Below are 21739 nucleotides of genomic sequence, written 5' to 3'. Positions count from 1 at the left end.
TCTTAAATTCTTATTGGATGAGGAGTCCTAGTCCTAATTTGTTTCTTCAACATAGAATTACAGGTAGGACCCAAATGCATAGTCACCACGGTTTAAATTCTCACATTCACATTCAAATTCAAATTCTCATTTGCATTCGCATTCACATCCACATCAAATCCAGAATCTATTTTAGTCAATGTGAGTGCCATTGTATGCACCCACTACCAACCCAAGAGATAATTTCTTCATTGCTTTCAAAAGGTGTAGAAAAAAGTTTGGAAGAAATAGCTTGGGGCCAGCAGTAGAGTGGTCCTACCAAGGCAGCTAATTTGGACCAGGCCTTCTGCATACCACATGTGAGATGAGAAAGAAAGTACATAGCTACATGATTCATGCTTGGGGACAACAAGTTTGAGAGTGTTTAAGAGGATAGACCTTGAATTAATAAGATGATCTGTTTACACTTAGATTAGGTTCTGCCCGTACTCTAAAAAGGAAAAAGATAATCGTGTTTCACACGCTTGAAAGCGGCAGGATGATGGGATGTTCTCTTGCTATGTTCAATGTACAAGGAGTTGGAGCAATAATCGACAATGCTTAGGAGGCCTGGAGTTACCTGAGTGAATTATATGAGTTTGGCATGACCAAATTGTATGTCTTCACCTACTTGCTGCTATTTTAGGCCTTCAACAGGATGGATCCGGAGGTTGGTCTGCTAGCTTGGCTCTGAGGGTTGGCTTGTTAGTTCGGGCTCCTGGGAAAAAAGGAAATGAATCAAGGAAAATTCACCAAAACTATTTTTTGATGGAGATTGCTTGGAAACAACTTAAGTGTGAAAAGATCTTTGCCAACTTTTAGACATGAATGATACTTGTCTTTGGGGCACAGAAAGACGAGTGATAGAGATTGTGTATGCATGTGCTGTGTTACCTTTTCAGGGAGATGAGCTTCTGACATAGGATTAAGCTGGCAGCTCTCCATGTTTGCAAGCAACTGGATGACAGTCTTGAGATGTGGAACACTGGAAAAATCATAACCCAAAAAAGCCAAAGTCAAGAATGAGAAACTGAAAAAGGCCAAAATTGAGAGATTTAGAAACTGACTATGCAGTTAGGCCAAATATTCAGTTGATTATTAGTGAGTTAGCAACTAGATAACAGTCTTGAGATGTGAAAAACTGACAGAATTGATGAGCCAATTAACCCAAAGTTAAGACATTAGGGAAAAGAAAACAAACTATATCGTTCCAACCAGATATGCAGTTGACTGCAAGTGAGCGGATATAAGACTTTTGAGGGTGCTTCAAGGGAAGAATTAAGGCATTTACACGGGCTATCAGATCTAGAGAGTGAGAACTAATGCAGTGCCTCAACATGCAATTCTGCATTCTATTGTTTAAATAGCCATTAAAGGGCTTCAGACTATCATAAAGATAAAGACCATCCATTCCACTGAAACCAAAATCACAGTAGACATCATTTCAACTTGCAAGAACAATGGATTCATGATCAGTTCCTAAGACCTGTACATGATCTCTACTCTCTAATGCATTGTGTCCTTATAAGTCCCCTTGAAAGTGAATGCTATGAAACAATAATTAATGTCTACCTCCCAAGCCATTTATATGTCCAATAAATGACATATTCCAACTCATTATCTATAGCATTCAGCACAGATTCATTGTCAAGTTGGAGCCTTTATAATGGAACTCAACTCTAAAACTCACAAGCTAGTGCCTTATAAGAGATTTCTTGTGCTTCCTTGACTCACACACGGTGTGTCTGGCAATTTTGGGTAGGTTAAGGGTCATAAAAACCAAATTTGAACATAATAAAGTAATGGGGAATACATTTTTAAGGGTCTTAAAAATCAAATTTGAACATAATAAAGTAATGGGCAATACATCTTTAAGATTGTTATGGGGTTTGCTTTCAAGTTTGGTATTTTGAAAAAAAAAAAAATTAAAAAAAAATCTACAAGAGTTCCCCCTAGTAACCGAACTCCCTCACCTCAAGAAACATCGGGTGTTCACGTAGAAATGGGGCTATTTTAGTTGAAATAGAGATTGGGTCTGAAATTCCCTAAGATTTTGGCTTCAGGTACTTTGGTGAAATTCCCTAAGGAAGCTATTCAACCCTAATGCCCTAAGTCAACTTGTTGGGAGTCATTGACCTTGATGCCCATTACCACGCTACATGGGTCAGAAAGCTACATCGATTTCTGAAAAAGAAAAAAGAAAAAAGAAAAAAAAAATCAACTGAGAAAGATATATCCGATTTCAGTCTGAATTATTAAAACCTAATGTTTAGTGTATGACAGTTAGGAATCAAAGGCCAACATAGTTACTTTTAATTGCTAGCTAAGTTAACACATTAAGGGAAATCCAAAAACTGAGTAGGAAAAATCTAATATGGTTGGTTGAGGGAAGAGTTTATAAACATGATATCCTATGTGATTATTCTATTACCCAGTGGTTAGTGGTGGTATCTGAATTGAGTTTCATCACTTAAGGGGATCGAAGTGGAAAATTTGTATTATTGATCATAAGATATTTATTTTGGAGTTGTGTAACACATGAAATTGATAGTATCTTCATTGTTCCTTTATTTCTCTTGATTCTTTTCCTTACCAGGATTGATAAGGGACTAGCAATGGGTAGGTTGGGGAATGTGATTTGCACCAAGAATTGCTATTTTCATGCGAATAATTAAGTCCATTTTAAGTTATTTTTTGGGCAAATCATAACCATTAGTCATCTATTTTAGTCAACTTAGTTTTCTTGGTAATTTAACGTATTTTTTGGTGTTTTTAGTGGTTTTCTGTGAAAAGATGGTAAAGGATGCCTAATTGATAATGAAGGATAACCAAAGATTTTTGAAAAGCAAAAAGCCTCAAAAACCTAAGGTTTGTGCACACTAAAGGTAGGAGTTCCCACTGCATCACTAACCAAGTTGGTTGAAGACAAAAAAATGAATCCAATGCCGCACCCTAGGAATGGCACAGCCCCTCTGTTGGGTGCACAATTACCTCTTCCTCACCCGTTGTTAAAGTCATTTGATCATCTTGGATTACATATCATGTTGCCACTTGTCCCAGAATCTTAGGGTTTTCAACCAAGTATAAATATTAGCTTTGGAGGAATTTATGAGGACCTTTTTGCAAGCCACATGAGAGCAGAAGAGGAATGTTGAAGTTTTTCAGAAACAGGGTATTTTTATGAATGGTTTTTTTATTTCAAGAACAATTTAGTTTGGAATATGATCTTCTATCTAGTTTGGTTTATAAATGTACAAACTCTAATTCGCAGTTAATCTTTCATCTCCATTTTCTTATTCAAATAGTTTTCTTAATATTTCATTTATTGGAATTTTCATAATGAGTTTCTTTTACAATATGATTGCCTAGAGTTTAAGTAAGGTGAAAAACCTTTTTTGTTGGAATTCTTCTAGGTTAAATTTCATGCTCTAATTGACATTCAATCAACTCTTGAATTGAACATTTCAGTGATTGAATATTTGTTAAATTAATTTCCAGATTGTTGAACACTTGTATGGATTAGGAGTGCTTAAGCATGGGCTTTTAATTCATAATACTATCTTGAATTAGCAACTTTGGTAAAATTAATTTAAAAAATTATTGAGAGATTCCATTTAAGAAGAAATTGAAAGACAAAGTGAGCCTAAAATTATTACTTAGGGAATTTCACCAAAGTACCTGAAGCCCTAATCTTTCATTTATTGTTTTTGAATTCAATCATTTAAGCAGTTTATCTTCTGAACCAAAATCACCTATTTTGAAGTATCAATTGTCCCATCTTTTCAACCAATTTTGCTACAATTGATTCCTTGTATTTCGACACCCGGCTCATTGGGAATTTTATAAATTTTATAACTTGCAACCAACATCCTAAACTTGGGGGAAAACCATTCTTTTAAGGTGCAGTTCAGAAGGACGTTAAATTTGGGACATGGTACTTACAGCGAATGAAGCCATTGCCTCAAGGTTGAAGAGTTCCATTAATGGGGAACTGGATATCAAGAAGATAAATGACCATGTCAATTTGGGTATTTTAGTAGTGGTTTTGGAACAAATGGGATTTGGTTCCAAGTCGATTCAATATATTAAGTGGTGCATCACTATAGCTCACTTCTCTATCTTAGGTAATGGGACCCCATCAAGTTTTTCCTCGTACATCTTTATCTTGGCTATGCAAGCACTCTCAAGCATTCTGAATAGGGCAAGAGAGGGGGGCTTCATTAGAATCATCAAGGGTTTCACAGTTAGTGGAAGAGGTATAGAGGTTTCCCCATTTGTTATTTGTTGATGATAGTCTTATCCTTTGTGACATCAATCAGGACCAATTCAAGTACTTGAGTTGGTCTTTCATGTGGTTTAAGCAATCTCAAGTTTAAAAATCAATTTGGAGAAAAATCAATCGATCCCAATGGTTAGAGAAGGTGAAGGAATCGACTGATGTTTTGCGCTATCAAGTGGATTCCCTCCCCTCCATTTATTTAGGCCTATCATTGGGTGCAAACTTTACATCGCTCCAAGGTTGGGATGTGGGGAGGAAAGATTTTAGAAACGACTTACCATATGGAAGAGACATTACCTATAAAAAAAAAAGAAGGCTAACTCTAATAAAAATTAATTTATCAAGCTAGTCATTATACTTCATGTCCTTATTTGTCATCCCTAGAAAGGTTAGCCTAAGAATTGAAAAGTTTCAAAAGGATTTCCTTCAAGGGGGAGGTGCCCTTGAGAGTAAACCGCACTTGTTGAGTTGGTCAACAGTTTGTAGGGACGAGAGAAACAGGAGCCTAGGTATCAAAAGTCTTTCTATATCAAGTAAGGCCTTACTCAACAAATGGTGTTGGAGATTTGCCATTAAGGGGTATTCACTTTAGAAGTGGCTGACTGTAGGAAAGTATAGGGAGGAAGTTGAGAAATAGTGCTCAAGAGGAGTAAGAGAAGGTTATGGATCGAGTTTGTGTAAGGCAATCCAAAATGGGTGGGAGGTTGTTAGTAGTGTAACGAGTTTTAAATTTAAGGCAGACAATAGACAAAGGGTGGAATTTTGGAAGGATAGGTGGTGTGGCAACTCATCACTCGATGAGTCCTTTCCCAAGCTGCTATCTATAGCCTCTGCTGAAGATACTTGGTTAGTTGAGATATGAGAGCAAGAAGGTGAGGGGGGTTGCCCGAACCCCACTTCTCAAGACATATCCATGACCAAGAGCTCGAGCAAGTAGAGACTTTCTTTAGGAGACTGCATGATCAACCTATTGGTAAAGAAGTAGCAGACAATATCTTCTTGTTGAGTTCAAAAAGTGGTAATTTCTTAATTAAATCTCTCTGCCCATCTTTGTCCAACATAAGAATGGAAGTTTTTCCTTTGAGCATGGTTTAGAATTCTTAGGTTTTGTCGAGGGTGAGGTGTTTTTTTTTTTTTGGAAGCAACTTGGCAAGGATCTTAACGTTAGACCAACTCTAAATGAGGAAATGGACATCGTCGGACTGCTATTATCTTTACAAACAAGAAAAAGAACGAGTTGATCACATCCTTCTCCATTACACAAAGGTAGTCATCTTGTGGCAACTCATTTATACTCTCTGTGGAATAAAATGTGATGCTTTCCTCTGTTAGAAGCATATTTTTGGGTTGGCATGGATCCTTTGTCAGGAAAAAGAGGAAGAGACCTTGAAAAGCAGCTCCTTCGTGTTAGACTATATGAAATGAGAGGAATAAGAAAGCGTGTTAGACTATATGGAATGAGAGGAATAAGAAAGCTTTTAAAAACATTGAAAATGCAGATTAAACGATCAAACAATCTTTTTTCTTCTTTTTTTTTGATAGATAATCACAAATATATTAAAGGGCAAAGGCCACAAAGCATACAAGGAGTATACAAATCAGCCTAAAACAAGAACACAAAAAATAAGCAACCTCACCCACCCTTAAGTGGCCGCTAGCCACTCCAAAAAGCCTAAGACCGAAGAGGACTCCTCTCCAATATGCACCCTAGCCCAACTCCACAAGTTACATACAAAAGGATTCTTAAGTTTCTGTATAGCTAAAGAACCTCCTCTAAAAGTTAATCTATTCCTTTCCTTCCATACCGTCCAAAAAATACACGACGGGATGGAATTCCAAATCTTTTTCCTTTTTTTCCCTACAAAAGAGCCTCTCCAACTGAATAACGCCTCTTTAATTGACTCTGGGAACGATCAAACAATATTTTATGTATAACTTCTTAGGATGGGTTAGAGTGTTCATAGGTGACTACTCAGTGTCCCGGTGGACTTCATTGATTGGTTGAGATCTAAGAAGGATGAGAGTATCTTTTTTGTGTCTTATGTTTGTAAATTGGCATCAGCAAATGCTGAAACACATATATTGGCACGAGTGTGAACTAGGAAGAATCCTCAAGTATACCTTGGTAACTTCCAAGGAGTTTCACCCAATTTGATAATGTCCTCAAATGATAGATTTTATCTTGTAGATGTGTGGTTTCTAAATAGATTAATTTATTGAATCACATTTATGTAATGTTGATGCATTAATAACTGCATATTTATTTGCAGATGTGTGGTTTCTAAATGGATTAATTTATTTGATCACCATATGTAATGTTGATGCATTAATAAATGCATATTTATAGCTTTTCAGATTTACAAGAAGCAAAGCTAAAAACCTAAAGAAACCCTTTTCCTTCATTCAGTGGTACATTTTCATAAAGTACCATAATGAGAATATGTGAGCCACGGACCCTTAATATTTTTTATATTCTTTTCCCAACATAATTACAAAAATTTAGTGCAAATATGTAACAACAATGGGTAAAAAACTTTTTAAGATTACTTCTAGCAATTTTTAGTTTATAAGAAGTGTAGACAGAACACACATGCGCAAAACTTGGTAATGCACAGCCCAAATTCTTGAATACTCTCTAGAAGTAGATGAGGGTTGATATGTTCGTTACTAAAGTTGATAGATGTCAGACAATGAACTGATAAGCATAAACCAACCATTGATGCGCATAAGTGTTCAGAAAATTATAAGTTTCTTCCAATTGATGAGTTTAATAAAAGATTAGCTTGTTTAATCTTTAGGTAAATTTAAACACATAACATTATGTATTTCATGCCTTAACAAAATAAGTTATCACTTATCAGTATTTGTTATCTTACACAATTACTTGTATTTATTTCCTATTTTAAAATAAGACAATCAGTATCACATGTCTATAAAGGGAATGATGTTCCCCACTCAATGACCATCAAGAAAGCTTTAGGTTCCAAACTATTGAAGCTAAAGAGGTGAGAGTGGCAAGGAAGGTAAAGAAGTAGACTGGACTCAATATCAACCATCAAGTATAGTGCCTTTACTAGCATGACAATTAACAGCACCACTAAAATTTATTTACAGGGAACCTTGAACTTTATTTTCCCCTTTAGTTTTGATTGGTCCATCCTGATCTATGGCAAGGTGGGTGCATTATAGTAAAGCCTACATATTCTATGTAAACTTTGTATACTTCCTCTCATTTCATGATAATGGTCCATTTTTAGGTGATGAAGTATTTAACTTTTTGTTTTCATGTGTGTGTGCGTAATGATGTGTTTCATGTGTATAGGTATTCACCTTCTACGTCAATCATTCCATATTTTCAAGGAGAATCTAAAAACCAGCATTAATTAAATAGAAGGAACAAGAAAAAGAAATTAAATAGAATATTAACAACTGAAAGGACAATCTATCAAAAAAAAATAATAATAACAACCCAAAGGCCCTACTTCTCTACTAGCATTCACAGTTCAAAATGTCTCCAGTCAAATGGGAGTAGCTTTCCGCAGGTAATCAATGCATATAATTGAAGGATATAAAAAACCAAACTTACAAAGCTTCTCAAATGCTAAAAGCAGTGTTTGAAGGCCAATCACAATTTTTAAGAGTGTTTGGATAGAGCTCTTAACCTGGGCTCCACACTTCCCAATGAGATTAATCCGTATTTTAAAGAAGCAAGTAGGCCCATGCTTTTCTCAAACGTAAGGCAGGAAGCAAAATTTTATTTAATTAGAATTTTTTAAAATGTCATATTTACCCTTTTTTTAATAAAAAAAATTTAAATACAGTTCCCAAGGATAAAATCAATTACAATATAATAGTAATCAAAATGTCATATTTATCCTTTTTTAATACAAATATTTTTAAAATACAGTTCCCAAGGATTACCTATCAAAAAAAAAATGCAGTTCCCAAGGATTAAATCAATTACACTATAATAGTAATTAAAATGTCATATTTATCCTTTTTTTAATAAGAACATTTTTAAAATACAGTTCCCAAGCATAAAATCAATTACACTATAATAGTAATTACTTCTACTTTTACTTTTTCAACTGTTAAAAGCAGAAGTTAAAACGCTATCACAGATATACCTATAATCTAAAATCACAGGGTTGTGCCAAACAGAATAGAAATAAGAACCTCTGCAATCCACTTTCTATGTGTGCATCCAAGGATGAAATTACCCTTGGCATCTGCTCCAATAGCTGCCTCAAAAGCCACAAAAAACAAAGTTATATGATCGAAACCTTTTGTCAAGATATCCAACCCATATTTTATTTGTGCAGAAGTTTACAAACCTGCCCTGTGTTCTTGATTGTAGAGGTTTTTGCCAAAAGGTTTTTTGGGAGCTTTGTTAGCTGAGCCTGCAGATTAGATAGCATATAGAATTCATGAATAACCATTCACAATAAATAGTAAATAAATCAAAAAAAAAAAAAAAGTGTCCAGAGGCATATTGTCAAGCTGGAATAACAGAATGGATTATCCTGTTACTAAGGACAAGAAGACAACCAAAAGGAACATGAAAAGAAAACATCCAAGAAACAAACAGAAAATTCACAGCCTAAACTCAAAATAGAATAATGGAATTAGATCAAAGCAACAAACCAAAAGAAATGGAATACGACCGATCTATTTCATTTGATGCAACTGCGCAGCAAAGTGGGGCCCAAAGCAGGACTTCGACAATGACAAAGACAGTGAATACAATAGTGCTATAGCCATAACATCCTATAATCTTGAAACATGGTATATCAATTAACTTGCTAATTGTAATGATCATTATCAACTCAATTCTGTTATCCATAGCATCCTTCCAAATGATTTTTTTTATTTTTATTTTTTATAAGAAACGACAAAGGAATATATTGATAAAAAGGATGTACAAGAGAAGAATGAGGAATCCTCGCACCAAAAAAAAACAAAACTACAAGGAAACAAATACAAGAAAATACAAAGTAAAAACAAGCAAACTCTCTAGGTTAGACCAACCCATTGGGATTACACACCGCTAACCAATCAAGTTGTAACACGTTAAGAGGAATCCCCTTAAAAACCTTAAAACAAAAAGCCCAAAGAGAAGCAAGGAAATGAATAGAATCCCAAAGGTTCTCTAAATTCCTTGCTTTATCCTCAAAAATCCTTGCATTTCTTTCTCGCCACACCACCCAAATTAAAGCGATGCACGCAACTTGCCATAAAACAATCCCTCTCTTAGAAGACCCAAAACCGTTAAAATTGGTAGATAGCATGTCAAAGGTGCTCCTTGGGGGAACCCAATCCGTCTTTGTTAACTAAAATAATCTGTGCCACAACCCCGTTGTCAAAGAGCAATGGAGAAAAAGATGATCTACTGTTTCTCCATGCTTCATGCACAACTTACAAATGTCGAGACTAAATGCTTTGTAGGGTCTTCTCAACTGTAGCAAGTCATTAGTATTTTCCTTCTTATGTACCACTAACCAGACAAAGGACTTGACTTTGAAAGGGACTTAAGAATTTTAGACGAACTTAGTAGGGAAAATTAGAGGCAAACCAGAAAATTTGGATAAGGCAAGAAAGAAAGATTTAACTGTAAAAAGTCCTGAAGGAGATAAAGACTAGGATCTCATATATGGAACCGAAGGTGATAAATGTAGATGATCAAGAGACCGCATGAGGCCTTCTAAATCTTCTATCTCAGAATCAAAAAGGTTACGGTGAAAGTTAAAGTTCCAAAAGAAGGGGCGAGTAGAACCAATAATTGAAGAAATAGGATTATTTTTATCCATGACTACTCTAAGTAGTCTTGGACATTGGACCCCCAAAGGTTGGTCCCCCCACCACAAGTCTTCTCAGAACCGAATTATTTCCCCATCTCCTACCACAAACCGAGTAAACTTGGAAAACTCTTGGGAGACTTGTGCAATAGTCTTCCAAGGACAACGATATGACCATCTGACTATAGTGTTGGCATCCCAACCATTGGAGTGTGACCATAAATGCTTAAAATAACCTGATGCCACAGAACTGAACCCTCCCTAGGATATCTCCACAACCATTTCCCTAAGAGAGTGAAATTCCTTATAGAAATCTTTCCAAATCCCAATCCCCCTTTCGCCTTCGGATTACACACTACATCCCAGCTAACCAGATGATCTCTTTTGCCTTCCCCAACCCTTGACCATAAAAAATCTCTTTGCAATCTCTCGATTTTTGCTGCTACTAAGGCGGGAATCTTAAACAAGGAAAGGAAGTAATAGGGCATATGAGTGAGACAAGATTGAATGAGAGTTATCCTGCCTCCAAAAGATAAATACGCCTTTTGCCACCCATCTAATCTTCTCGAGATTTTCTCAATCACAGGATCCCAAAAGCCACAAGCCTTGGGATTCCCTCCCAGAGGAAGACCCAGGTGGAGTATAGGCCACCCCGAAGCCTTGCAATCAAGCAACTCAGCCAACCTAGAGAGATGATTCTGTTCAAGATTAATGCCATAAATATTACTTTTGTCAAGGTTAACCTTCAGCCCAGAAATATGCCCAAACACTAGCAAAACACTCTTGAGGGTCAGCATATCCTCTTCTCGAGTGCTAGAAAAGAAAATGGTATCATCTGCAAATTGTAAATGGGACACCCTTATTCTGTTCCTACCCACCCTGAAACCCTCCAAGGCATTTCTCTCCTCTGCTCTCAATAACATCCTGCTCAATACATCTGCAACTAAAGTGAACAAAAAATGGGATAAAGGGTCTCCTTGTCTTAAACCTCTAGATGCCTTAAGCCACCCTTTAGCGTTTCCATCCACTAGGACTGCAAAAGATACCGAGGACAAACAGTCTCTCATCCATTTCCTCCATCTAGGACTAAACCCCTTCTTCTCCAACACATGATCCAAAAAATCCCAACTCACATGGTCATAAGCCTTTTAAAAGTCAATTTTGAAGACAACTCCTTCCTCCCCTGATCGTCTTTTCTCATCCACTATCTCATTGACTATGAGAATTGCTTCCAAAATTTGTCTCCCTTGAACAAAAGCTCCTTGAGTAGAATGGATAGTTTCATGAAGTACCCCTCTTAGACGCCCTGCTAACACTTTGGCTATTATCTTGCAAAGACTAGTGATCAAGCTAATAGGTTTATAGTCTGAGATTTTCTTTGACGTGTTTTTTTTGGGTAACAGAACTATGAAGGAAGCATTAGTGCTTTGATTGATAATCCCGCTCCAGTGAAACTCTGCAAACACTCTCACTAAATCCTCCTTGATCACATCCCAACAATCTTGAAACACTGCAATGGTAAAGCCATCAGGCCCCGGTGCCTTATCCCTATCCAATTGAAAAATGGCCTTAGAAATCTCTTCTTCAGTAAAAAGGGATTCCAACCTAGACGCACTCTCTCCAGATATAAGGGACCAATCTAAGCCTTCAACTCTCCAAGACTCTTCAGAAGGGCTCGCGTAGAGCTTTTCAAAATACCTTAAGATCTCCTCTTTGATGCTCTCTGAATTATTCAACACTAGGCCTCTTTCATTCTCCAACACCTTGATATATTTCCTATTTCGCCTACCATTAGCCACTTTATGAAAAAAAAAATTGAGTTAAAACCCCCTTCCTTAACCCATTTCACCCTAACTTTTTGTCTCCAATGTATTTCTTCCCTCAAAATCAACTCCTCTAACTCCCCTTTTCTTAAAGCTCTCTGGACTAAAAGTTCAGGGGAGAGACCCCCTTCTTACTCCATGGTATCAAAGTGAGCTAAATCAAACAGGATACTTTTTTTCCTTTCATTTAGTTCTCCAAAAGAAGCATTATTCCACTCTTTCAATTTGGTCTTAACGAATTGTAATTTCCTCATGAATTTATGACCTTCCCACCCATTTCCTTGAAACTCTCTCCACCAACTTCCAAAGCGCTCCTTAAAACTAGGATGTTGCAATCACATATTCTCAAACCTAAACGGTGTTGGGCCCCACTTGAACAGATTGGTTTCCAAGACTATCGGACAATGATCCAATGTCCATCTAAGAAGAACTTCTTGAAGACTTTGAGGAAATAATTGTTCTCACTCATTTGAGTAAAGAAAACGATCTAATCTCTTGCATACGGGATACTCTTGCATGTTTGACCAAGTGAATGGTGCGCTCCTTAAAGGTGAATCTATCAATTCACATTCTCTTATAAAATCATCAAAGTCCTTCATGCTTGGGGTTAAACTAAAACCTCCCAATTTTTCTGAACTTCTCCTTATGACATTGAAATCGCCGCCCACACACCAACACGGGGAAGAAAGTCTAAAAATGTCTGAAAGCTCCACCCAAAAATCCTTCCTAAGTACTGTGTTGTTTGGGCCATAAACTACGGATAACCATAACGATTCGCATCCATCCAATGTGAACTTGACTGAGACCGAAAAAGAACCTATTACCACCTCCTCACTACGCAGTTTTTTAGAGTCTCAAATAATCAAAATCCCACCCGAAGCCCCGCACGCCGGAAGGGCTGCCCATTCCTTATTTCTAACTGTCCAAACACTACCCACGAACCTTCTGTCACACTCCGCCTTTTTTGTTTCCTGAATCACCACTACATCTGGTTTTTCTTATCTCAAAAAATCTTTAACCACCCTTCGCTTTTTCCTTGAACCCAAACCCCTGGTATTCCAACTAATTATCTTCATGGATTAAACTCACAGACCCTAATCCTCCAATCCAGTTCCAACAGGTCTCACAAACCTATGGAGCATCTGTTCTTCCTCCTGGAGAATATCTTAATATCTAGAGACTTTAAAACCTCACGCACTTTTACTATTTTCCTGGGGGACAGTCCTTCAATTTGGAACTCACCCGATGGGGAGCCCGCAGTAACACCCTGACTAACTGTAACCAGGTTGGAGGCCTTTTTAGGCGAAATTGGTTTAGGCAAAAATGGGTTAACACTCTCGGTCATCTGGTATGGATAAGCAGGCTGGATCACGTCCATTACAAGATTAGGGATGCCAACAAAAGATTGACCTACAGAACCATCGTCGTCTTTTTTGGAAAAAAATTCAAAGTTTACTTGATTTTCCATAGGAAACTGAGACTGAAAGACTGAACTGGGAAGATTGGGAACAGAAGGACTCAGAAAGGAAGAAGTCAAACCACAAAAAGGGGGTATAGAAGACGAGGGTGACTGAATAGGTGAAGACGGGATTACCTCCAAATTTTCCGCGACCAACAATCCACAATTCCCCATAAAGTTAAGCCCTTTACCTCTTATTTCAAGCGTAGAGGGCAAAACCATGATTGCTGAGCCACGAAAATCGGACCCCACTTGGCCTAAAAATCCTTCCCTGTCTTCGTCGGAGGAAAATTTGTTCAAAGTCACTTCGTTTCTTGACGACGAAGCCCCTTCCCCCAAACAATTCTTCCGAAACCTTGGAAATCGAGGAGAAAAGAGAGGACTCGAACTAGATCCTCGATCCGCCTGAAAATCGACCCCGGAAGCCTCTTCCTTTGGGTCCTCTTCTCTGTCTGCCTGATTATTCCCGTGCAATAAAGGCTCGCTACAACATCGAAGACCTTGTCGGCTCTCAGAGCTTGGAGGAAAAAGGGTAGACCACAGCTTCTTTGAACCGAACATCACCTTCTTCTTCATGGAACTACTCGACTGAACCTCAAGAAATACAGAAGTTGTTTTCCCCTTTCCCGCTATAGAAGGATCTTCTTCCTTTCGTAACAACACCACCGTCTCATCTGGGTTTTTTCCTCCTAGGCTTAGGCCCCACCCCGACGGGCCTTTGGAATTGCAGCCCACTTTTGCATATTTTAGACCAGTCTTAGACAATGACTAGGCCTTCCTCTCGTAGGCCCGACAGTCCTTAACAGCGGAGGCCTCGTCCCCTCTGGCCCTAACTCCTCCCGCTTCCTCAGTCCCAACAAGCCCATCATCGGTTTTATTTGAATTCAAACTAGGCAACAATGGAATCTGACCACCCTTACCACGTGTCCCCTCTGAAAGAAACGCAGCCATACCCCTTTCTCCCTCCTTCCTCATTCTGCTATCTTCCCCGACACGGCATCTTCCCCCAGCCGCTGATCTGACTCTCTCCCCCCGCCTTCCTCCACCTGTCCCCGATTGAAATGCAAAAGCCTCCCAAGTCGACTCACCCCTTATGCTACCTCTTCGACCGTCTTCATCTCCGACCACTACGACGGAAACTGTAAACACCCAATCCCCGTCTGTCACCTCGATCAAAGCTGGGAGGACTAACCTATCCTTCATTGCGATTCTTACCCTCGCCTTGCTAAGATCGAACAGTTTCAACGTTTGCCAATCAATTTCAGTCGCCGTCCCCCACTGCTCCACAATTTTCTTCAGGTGTACCTCAAACCATAGATGAAATGGCAACCCCCAAAATTCAATCCAGCCTCCTCTAAACTTCCCCTCTATTTCCGAATTTTCCTTCAGCGACCATCTTCGCAACTGAACTGTATTCCTTCCCTCAACCCTTAAATTCCTCAAATCTTGGAGAAAGAGAGCTTCCTTTGTTGTTTCAACAAAAAATACTCCTTTTCCACCTAAGATGGGTACAATCGTTACTACACCTTTCTTCCCTAAGCTTCTCACCACCGCTCGGCCAACCTCAACCCATTTAACGCTACCATCATTGCCTTCACACACCATGGCTCGCACTCACCTCCCAACAGGAACAAGGCCTCCTCCTCTTGGTCCTTCTCCACTGACTACTTTCGCGAATGACCAATGCAGAGGACCCACGTGATTGTATGAAAATCTTTCCCCTCTATATTGCCTTCCTTTTTCAACTGCATTCGAATGGGGGACCACCAACATTGAAGACAGCGCGCTTTTAATATTCTCCCATCCTCTGCCCTTCTCGCCCTCAGGAATAATCAGAAAAGAAGATTTTCTGTTGGTAGCAAACTCCAAGATCCTTATGAACTTTCCGTGGTAGTTGAAGCCAACTTCCATCAAGTGGACACAGCATTTTCCCCTGAACTTTCTGTTGAATCCTAGGTGACTCTTCATTTCGATGGCTTTCGTCAAATGTTTGATCATCCACCCGACTGCATCCTTTTCAAAACCTAAGACAAAAACAGAGCCTCTACTGTGCTCAGTAATCGAGCACCAATTTCCTTCGTGCTCGCCTTCCAACCTAACCAAGAAGGTCTTCCTCTCCAGAAAGACCTTCAAGATCCTTACCATGGCTTTACACATATTGACAAACCAAATGATTGAAAGAGATAATGGGTGATGGATGGGAATTTTGGACCAAAACAACTGTGATGTCCTAGCACTTGTAAATCAATCATCTTTAAGTTTTCTGGCACACATACACAAAAATAAAAAAACCCTCAAATTTTGCATATCTAGATGCTTTGATAATATTTTCATCTATTCAAAATTTGAAAACTTAAAATATCAAAATAACAATAAGAACAATATAAAAACAACATCAATAATGGCAATAATGATGTTAAGAAGAATAAGAAGAACAAGAAGGAGTAAGAAGAATAAGAATAATAAGAACAATGACAATAATAATGCATAAGACGATAAGAAGAGGACACAACATGATAATTCTCCTTAAAAGATGGATATGAGCAGTTGTCTCTTATACAATCAGTTTCTATTCCAAGCAGTGTATCACATTGTGTATTTCATATTGTTATAGCAAGATAAAGAACAAGGTATTTTTGACACCAAGTAAAAGTTGATTTCCTATACAATATCTTGGCATATCATACAAATGATAGGGAAACAAAAAGAACATCATTTCATGAAACCCAAAGCACTTTAGAATCAAGCATTGTGTAGGTTCCCTTTTCTTTTCTTTTCTTTTCTTTTCTTTTCTTTTCTTTTTTTTTTTTTTTTTTTTTATGAGAAACAACAGAGTAATATATTAAATAAGGATCAAAAGGTACAAAGGAAGGATGAGAAATCCTCCCAAAAACAGTGTGTAGGTTCCCTTTTCATTTATAACCTCATTCTGGATTACCTTCAAATGTTGTATAAGGTAAAACAAAACGGTTCCCCATCGATGGGAGTTCCAAAACATGACCTGAGATTCATTCAAATAACTAGGAAAACTTATGCATATAAAAACATCCCATATTGAAAGAATGAAATTTGTAAAAGTGTACATAAAATTCTTTTGGTAGGTAACTGCCTTTTTGATGTTATATGGAATCGAACTTGGAACCTTCAACCACCACCCCAACCTCCTGCCCCCCTAAGTTAAGCCTGAGGGTGTAGTACAAAATCTCAAAATCATAACTTAAGAAAAGTGTCGCAAGATATTTTTTTTGATAGGTAAAAAGAAAATGTGTATTATGAAGAGAGACGCCAAAAAAGCACCCCAAAGTACACAAAGGAAGTATACTAAGGGTGCCTAACAGCGCCACCAAAAAAGAAAGAGGAACTAACAAAAAACAACACCCCTCATCGAGCCCTTAACCAATCCACAAAATCTACAATACAAAAAGAACCTAGAACTATAAACAAATTGGATTATGCCTAAAGATTACTAAGAAAAGCAAGTTTAATTCTTTGAACAGGCAGCTCTTTGTTATCGAATGCCCTCTCATTCCTTTCTTTCCAAATCATCCAAAATAGACACAGCGGAGCAGCCCGCCAAACCGTTTTTCTTTTCCTACCCACCATGGACCCTTGCCAACTTGAGAGCAACTCTCTCACTGAAGAGGGCAGCACCCAAGACACACCAAATAAAGAAAACAGAAGATGCCAAACAACTTAAGTCTTATCAAAATGAATGAGAATGTGATCAATCGATTCTTCCTCTTCATGACAAAGAAAACATCTGTTTGCCACTGACCACCCTCCTCTTTAAATGATCCAATGTTAAAACTTTATCCCAAGTAGCCTCCCATGAAAAAAAGCTCACCCTAGGTGGCACCCAAGAATTCCAAATGACTGCAACTAGGAAATTCGAAGGACCACTCAACTGTAAAACATTATACAAAGCTTTAACAAAAAATTTACCACTCTTTTCCCCTACCCACACCAATCTATCCTCCTCATTTCTACTCACCCTCCATTTTTGCAATCTCAGGAAAAACCTTTCGACCATATCCGCCTCGCAATCATCGAGCCTCATAGAGAAGCGGGGGGCCTAACATCCCCTATCAAAAGAAATGCCCCAAGCATCTACCACTCAAGCCTCGTTAGAAGTGGCCAAAACAAATAAAGAAAGGAAAGAAGACCTTAGTGGTTCATCTCCACACTACTTTTCTAACCAAAATCTCACCCTCTTCCCAATACCAACAGAGAAAGTCACTCTACTTCCCAAAAAGTCACATTCCTTCCTTATGGCTTTCTAGAGACCAACCTCATACCATCTCTCACTTCACAGGATCTCCACCCACCATCCTCTTCCCTGTATTTTCCGCTAATGACTTTTTGCCAAAAAGCCCTCGTATTTGCAGCATAACGCCAACTCCACTTGCACAACAATGCTCTATTGAGGGTCAACAAGCATCTCACCCTCAACCCTCCCTTGTTTTTACTTAAATAGATAATGGCCTATTGAACCAAAAGGGGTTTCCACTCAAGAGCCCCTCCTTCCTAAAGGAAATCCTTTTAGATTTGCTCTAGCCTCAACCTGATTGTCCTCGGGGTACAAAAGAGGGATATAAAATAAATAGGCATACTGGAAAGAGTGCTACGGATTAAAGTGAGTCTCCTGCCTTTAGAAATGTACCGTCTTTTCCACAAAGTTAGTCTTTTGCGTAACCTCTCCTCCACATTGTCCCAAAGACTTAAAAGGAGAACCTAACGAAAGGCCCAAATAAGAAGAGGGAAGGACACCAACCTTACACCCAAACTCTTGAGTCAGCTCCTCTACATTCTCCACACTCCCCAATAGAATTAGCTCACTCTTTTCTAGATTAACTTTTAACCCTAAAATGGCCTCAAACCACATGAGCAACCAATACAAGTAGGTTAACTGATCATGAGAGGGCTCACAAAAAACTAAAGTGTCATCAGTAAACAACATATGAGAGACCTCCACCCCCTACCCATCTCTACCACTCACTCTCCACCCTAACAAAAAACCACCAATCTTAGCCCTCTTGAGCAAACAACTGAGAGCCTCCATGAAAATCACAAATAAGTAGGGCAAGAGAGGGCCCCCCTGGCTCAAACCCTGAGAGCTACAAAAGAAACCCATTGGGGAGCCATTAACAAGGATTCAGAAGCTCACAAAAGAAATACACCACTTAATCCACCTAATCCACTTATCACTAAACCCCATCTTGTTAAGAACCAAAAGAAGAAAATTCCAATTGGCATTATCGGAGGCCTTCTCTATATCCAGCTTACAAATTACACCACAAGCATTCCCCTTCAACAACGAGTTGATAGCCTCATTAGTTATCAAAGAAGCATCTAGAATTTGTCTTCCCTCCGCAAAAGCATTCTAGGAATGTTGCAAGATATGAAAGCATTGATTTGATACATTGACCATTCCATCAGTTCATTAACAGTTATAAGACCAAATGTAATTAAGTGTTCCAGGCCTTACAATTATCATTGCTCATTAGTCAATGATCACTAAAAATATCTTCCCCTTCCCTTTTGATGGGAGCCCAATAATCCCATATAGGACCACCACCTGTTTCTTCCCTTTCTCCACTAGCTTTAGAATAAGCAAGAGGTAAAATCCTATACACTAAGCACAAAACCCTCAAATGAAAAAGTAACCAAGTCCCTTCAAATTCTAATAAAGTTATATTAATTAAATCCTTCTTCAATATGGAAGAGAGTAATAAAAAAAATGTATTAACATTTTAAGTACTATAAAGAAAAAAAATATAAAGCACACACTTGACTCTTTTGTATATAAAGTTATAAAAATATATATAATTATGTGCCAACAGCATTTTACAAATATGACAAGTAAGGTTTCACAAATTATTTTGTTCTTTTACAGCACTTTCCTAGAATAAATCTTTTCAGTTCCACTTACAGTCTTATGTTTCAATCAACTTTATTTAACTTCATATTTGTTTTCTAGACTCCAATTCAAAGGGTTATTTTCTCCCAGTTTTCATATCATTATTTAAATACATAGCATAATATCTTAAACAAACATTTGTGAAACCACTGAAATCTTTTTAACATATCCAATGAAGATAATTGGGTATGATAGGAGTTTCTACACATTTGACCATGTCTCCTTTATATTTTACCAATAGGTGTGTAGTGTACTGGCACATTTTTCAGAGTTTCATTTAGTTTTGTTTTTGTTGGTTTCTTCTACTTTTAGTTTTCAATTTCCATTTGTGTTTACATCAAAGGTACATTATCCATAGTTACAACATTCTAACACCATTTGACATTTAAGACAAGCATATTTTGGAAAATTTTAGCAAACGGCTTGCCGCATCAAATTTCCACAAAGTTTCACTTTTTCATTAGTTTCAGATATTGTTCAAAGAAAGGTTGTCGCTCTATCAAATCCTATTATAAGGCTCTAAGTTTGAATTCTAGCATTTCTTTTCCATCCACAATGGTATGGGCATCTGTTGCTTCTTCCAAGGCTGATTTTCATTTTTTGTTTCTTCTTTTTTCTCTTTCATGAGAAGTGACATTAGTGATTTAGCAGTTGTATCATGTATGTATAACATGATGAGGAATCGGCTAGTCACATTCTCATCCATTGTATAGTGACTCAAAGTTTGTGATTATTGTTGTCTTACACCTTTGGCATTTCTTGGCTGTTGCCTTTGTTAGTAAGGATACTTTCACTAGTTCATATGTAGTTTATGGAAGGACAAAACCAATGAAGATTTGAAGGTCAAGAGTGACTGGAGTTGCAGCCAAAAAATCTATTACTTAACCCATTTCTATCATTGAGTAAATTTATGGGCAGTGAAAGACTTCTTTTCTAGAATTTTAAACATCTATTGGACTTAGCCTAGGGCTCATCTGGAGCCGTTTTTTCTTTTATTTGATTCTTTGAATGATCATGTACTTCTGCATTACTTGGCCTGCAACCTCTTTTATTCAACACTTGTGAATACACACACACACACATTTTTTTTTTTTTTTGATAAGTAAGAAATTGTATTAAAAAAAGTGCAAAAAGAGCGCAAGAGTATACAGGCCGTAAACAAGTAAAACAAGCAAAAAGTAGAAAGGAGGGTACAAAAAATGCTCCCTCCCTCACCCAATGCCCAACCACTCTATGAAATCAATCAAATTTGTATATCCCCCACCTATATACACCCTAAGCCACATACAGAAATTGTTTAGGAATAAACTTTTTAGCCTTTGATCCGACAATTCCGCATTATCAAAAAATCTCCTATTTCTTTCCTTCCAAAGTGTCCAGAAGATGCAAGTAGGGGCTGCTCTCCAAGCCTTAATGCGCCTAAGTCACATTCCACCTAGGAGGGGGAAGCAAGAAACCCTAACTCTTCTACAGTCATAATGCACTAAATGCCTCAATAATTGAAATGTTTTCACTTCAGAACACCAGTCCTATTCACCAAAATGATATTTGATCTACATAATAATCAACCTCCCAAACTTTCATCTAAACCATAAGCCTAGTCAATACCCAACTTGAAAAACATTCCCAATTCCTATAGCAGCACACTTCCATGTTCTTTCCGATAATCACCGAAAACCAATAATGAAAACTGGACAAATCACACCATCAATTATGAAATAAAGAGTTGGATTTACCCTAAACCTAATAAGAACCCAAAGGCAATATTGAGTTGTTATCAAATACTAAACAGGCCCATTTGCGTATTGCCAACATATGCAGAACTAAACTTCCATCATCTTCCTTATAATCAAGCAACAGCATTAACAAAATCTGTTCAACTCACACCATGAACAGCGAGATAAAGAGTAGGATTTATGCTTTACATGGAAATTAAGGCCGAAATGAACAAAAAAAAATTATCATAAAAAAAACCAAATACACATATTCATAGAGAAAAAGAAAGCGATAACCCGAGAGAAAGGAGAGGTTACATGGGAAGGAGAGGATTGTTGCATGAGGTGAAGGAGATTGGAGGTGGATTGAACGGACTGAGATATTTGATCGGCCATTGTGGCTTTGACTGTGCTTTCCCTTGCTGACCCTCTTCCGGCGCTGGCGCTGCCGCCGGTTGGGGTTGTAGACGAACGTGAAGCTGAGGCCATTGCTCCTGTACTTGTTTTGCACAAAGACACATACTAAAGAAAAGGGACGATCCAAATGTCGCCCCGGATAGATGTCGTCTCAAAATTTTAATCCAGCCCAAATCTCAAATAAGTTATGGGCAAACCGCAAACGACCCAAAATAACAAGAAAATTGGAAAACTGAATGGCCAATTTGGAAAATATTTTCGAGATTTGGGTTCTTTCTAAAAATAGTTTTAGGAGAAGTGTCTTTTCATACCCTCC

General features: G+C 37.9%; 1 protein-coding gene across 2 annotated transcripts; it reads right to left on the bottom strand.

Moving 5' to 3' along the window:
* Positions 1–392: 392 nt before the first annotated feature.
* Positions 393–21611, bottom strand: LOC100257452 (tobamovirus multiplication protein 2B). Of its 2 annotated transcripts, XM_010665723.3 has the most exons (5): positions 21325–21609; positions 8632–8697; positions 8474–8538; positions 913–1003; positions 393–736 (listed from the first exon to the last, which is right to left on the bottom strand). In XM_010665723.3, exons 1-5 carry the CDS (start codon positions 21493–21495, stop codon positions 698–700), a joined length of 432 nt encoding a protein of 143 aa, XP_010664025.1. In that variant the 5' UTR covers positions 21496–21609; the 3' UTR covers positions 393–697. The 2 variants fall into 2 exon arrangements, with proteins under 2 accessions (XP_010664025.1, XP_010664032.1); XM_010665730.3 differs by lacking the exon at positions 393–736 and having other exon boundaries at positions 912–1003; positions 8425–8538; positions 21325–21611.
* Between the last annotated feature and the right edge of the window lie 128 nt (positions 21612–21739).

Source organism: Vitis vinifera, chromosome 2, assembly GCF_030704535.1.
Source record: "Vitis vinifera cultivar Pinot Noir 40024 chromosome 2, ASM3070453v1".
Classification (NCBI taxonomy): Eukaryota; Viridiplantae; Streptophyta; class Magnoliopsida; order Vitales; family Vitaceae; genus Vitis; species Vitis vinifera.
The sequence above is the reverse complement of the archived record's forward strand: the minus strand, read 5'-3'. Positions and strand labels throughout refer to the sequence as shown.